This window comes from Sinocyclocheilus anshuiensis, unplaced genomic scaffold, assembly GCF_001515605.1.
Source record: "Sinocyclocheilus anshuiensis isolate Anshui unplaced genomic scaffold, SAMN03320099.WGS_v1.1 scaffold1518, whole genome shotgun sequence".
Lineage (NCBI taxonomy): Eukaryota > Metazoa > Chordata > Actinopteri > Cypriniformes > Cyprinidae > Sinocyclocheilus > Sinocyclocheilus anshuiensis.
The window spans coordinates 184,948-187,174 of NW_015548194.1; the positions used below are offsets into that span (position 1 = coordinate 184,948).

A 2,227-nucleotide genomic window follows, 5' to 3' on the forward strand; every position below is an offset into this window, starting at 1 on the left:
AAAAAAATCATTGAGCCGTTTTGGCGGAAGTGACGAACTGCAAGCTTTGAATGCTTATATCTTCTAAATGCGAATTTTGTCACTGTTTTGGAGCACACTGCCTTATAGATAACCTTAAGACTAACATATTGATACTAACACCCAAAAAACTTTAATTTTGATTTCATGGGGACTTTAAGAGATGCAGAAGTCCAGGGAATACATGCGTTTCCTGGAAAACCAGATGTTTAGACTACGTCATCTCTTTCCGAGAAGGAGATAATGCTGGCCTGAGCAGCTTCAACATTCTTTCTGTCAAATACCATAATGTACCTAATACATACCACACATGAAAATAAATTATACATGAAAATATATGAAACACCTGTGATTCACAACTACCCACTCACATTTGTGTAACCTTATTGGTGTCAAGTTTCATGTCAAAATGATCCTTCTGTAATTTCTTGAAGGACGCTCTATACCACATCTTTATAACTTCAACGGGACTCTGCAAATGAGTCAGCTTCCAAACAAAGAAAGTTCTTCCCTCCAAAATTACACCTTTTTCATTGGTCAAGCTAAACTCAGAAGGTGTGACCTTGCCAGAAGTTAAAAGACCACTACTCAGTGACCTCCATCTGTCATATGTTTGTTTAGACTAGTTTTGTGTTAGTGTTTTAGTTAATAAAACTTTTGTGCACAATTACACGAGTTTGGTTTCTGTGGTCACTACTTGCAAACAAAGTCCCTTTAACGATCCGAAAGGGCACACCCTCTACAGTAAAGAAAATCTCCCTAAACTCTAAGTTTTATTACCTTTTAGTTTACTTCTTGTGGGAATGAGACCATTATATCAGTCGCACTAAGATATTTCAAATGATAACATGACGGATAACATGGGTGGGGAAGAAGGAACAAATGTAAAGGAATAATAGTTGAGAAAAAAGCTTTCCCACATCTTTTCTCAGTGAGATGTCGAAACAAATGCTTGTATTTTAATACACTGTGTTTGTATTTTCCGTATCTCATCAGATCAGAGTGTCTGAGGTTCTTCTAGCCTTACAATGTGAACAGATTAATCCAGTAAAGGTACGGTGGGGCAGTTTAAAGTTTACTTATCTGAAGTGATAACTAATGGCTGTAGGTTCAAAAGTGACAGATGTAGAGCTTCACACTGACAGTGCTTTTGCTGTGTAGCAGAGCTGCAGCTCTACATAGAAAAAAACCCCCCATTGGATCACTCCATTGAGTATTTCTGTTAATAACCGCCATCAATATTCATTGGAAGTCAGTCACTGACAACTGTTAAAACCTATTGTCATAAAATCTGATTTACATGAGAAGGGGCTTCAGAATTACATCCAAATGATGATGAATCTACACAGAACACAAGCCAAAGTGAAGCTATAAACAAGTGAAATCATCTGGATTCAGTCAGATTTACTGAATAGAAAGTCATCTGTCATTGCATTTAAATTTTGACTGGAGGAAGTATATATTTTGTCAAATAATAGTTGAATAGTTCACTCCATTATTTTATGTTGCTTAAAGCCTATTTTACAAAAGCTTGTGTTGATAAAGGTTTACGATGCATTTTCAGCAAACAGGCTCAGTAGTGAAACTCTTCTTGAAGCTGCTGTTCATTTCTGCTGACGAACACAGTGTGAATGCTGTTAGCTGTTAACATGGGTTGCAGTATAAACACATATGAACAGGGCTAATGGTGCGTTCAAGTCATGTCGGATAGATCGTATTTACGAGTTGAACGCACATGAACGCCACCACAAAGTCGTTATTACGAGTGGGAAACTCTAAATTTTCTTTAAGCCCCGAGTTTCCGAGTTGGGGGCGTGTCAATGAGAAACATGGCGGAATCGATGGATACAGTACAGACGTCACACTGCACATCTCCAGCTCCAGCGTAACAGTCAGCAGAGAGTTTGGTCTTCTTCAGTTTCTCCACTAGTTCAGCCAGAATGGTGTTTTTCCCTAAAGCAGGTCTTGGACTGAAGGTCTGTCTGCACTGAGGGCAGCTGTAGACTCTCTTCTGATCCTCCTGATCCCAGCAGCCTGTAATACAGCTCTTACAGTAACTGTGTCCACAATGAATAGTCACTGGATCCTTCAGGAGATCCTGACACACTGGACACAAGAACTCATCCTGAGAAAATCTGGCTTCTGCCATTTTACTGCATGAATACAGAGACACAAACACACAACAGCTCAGCTACACTTCAGTTTCTCT

At 39.1% G+C, this 2,227-nt stretch overlaps 1 protein-coding gene across 1 annotated transcript in view; it reads right to left on the reverse strand.

The window, feature by feature from the left end:
* LOC107653133 (ranBP2-like and GRIP domain-containing protein 4) overlaps positions 1 to 2,167 on the reverse strand; it is an 8,763-nt gene extending 6,596 nt beyond the window's left edge. The window contains exon 1 of the mRNA XM_016439771.1: positions 1,868 to 2,167. Within this exon, the coding sequence (XP_016295257.1) occupies positions 1,868 to 2,167 (300 nt within the window). The remainder of the gene's footprint in view (positions 1 to 1,867) is intronic.
* Between the last annotated feature and the right edge of the window lie 60 nt (positions 2,168 to 2,227).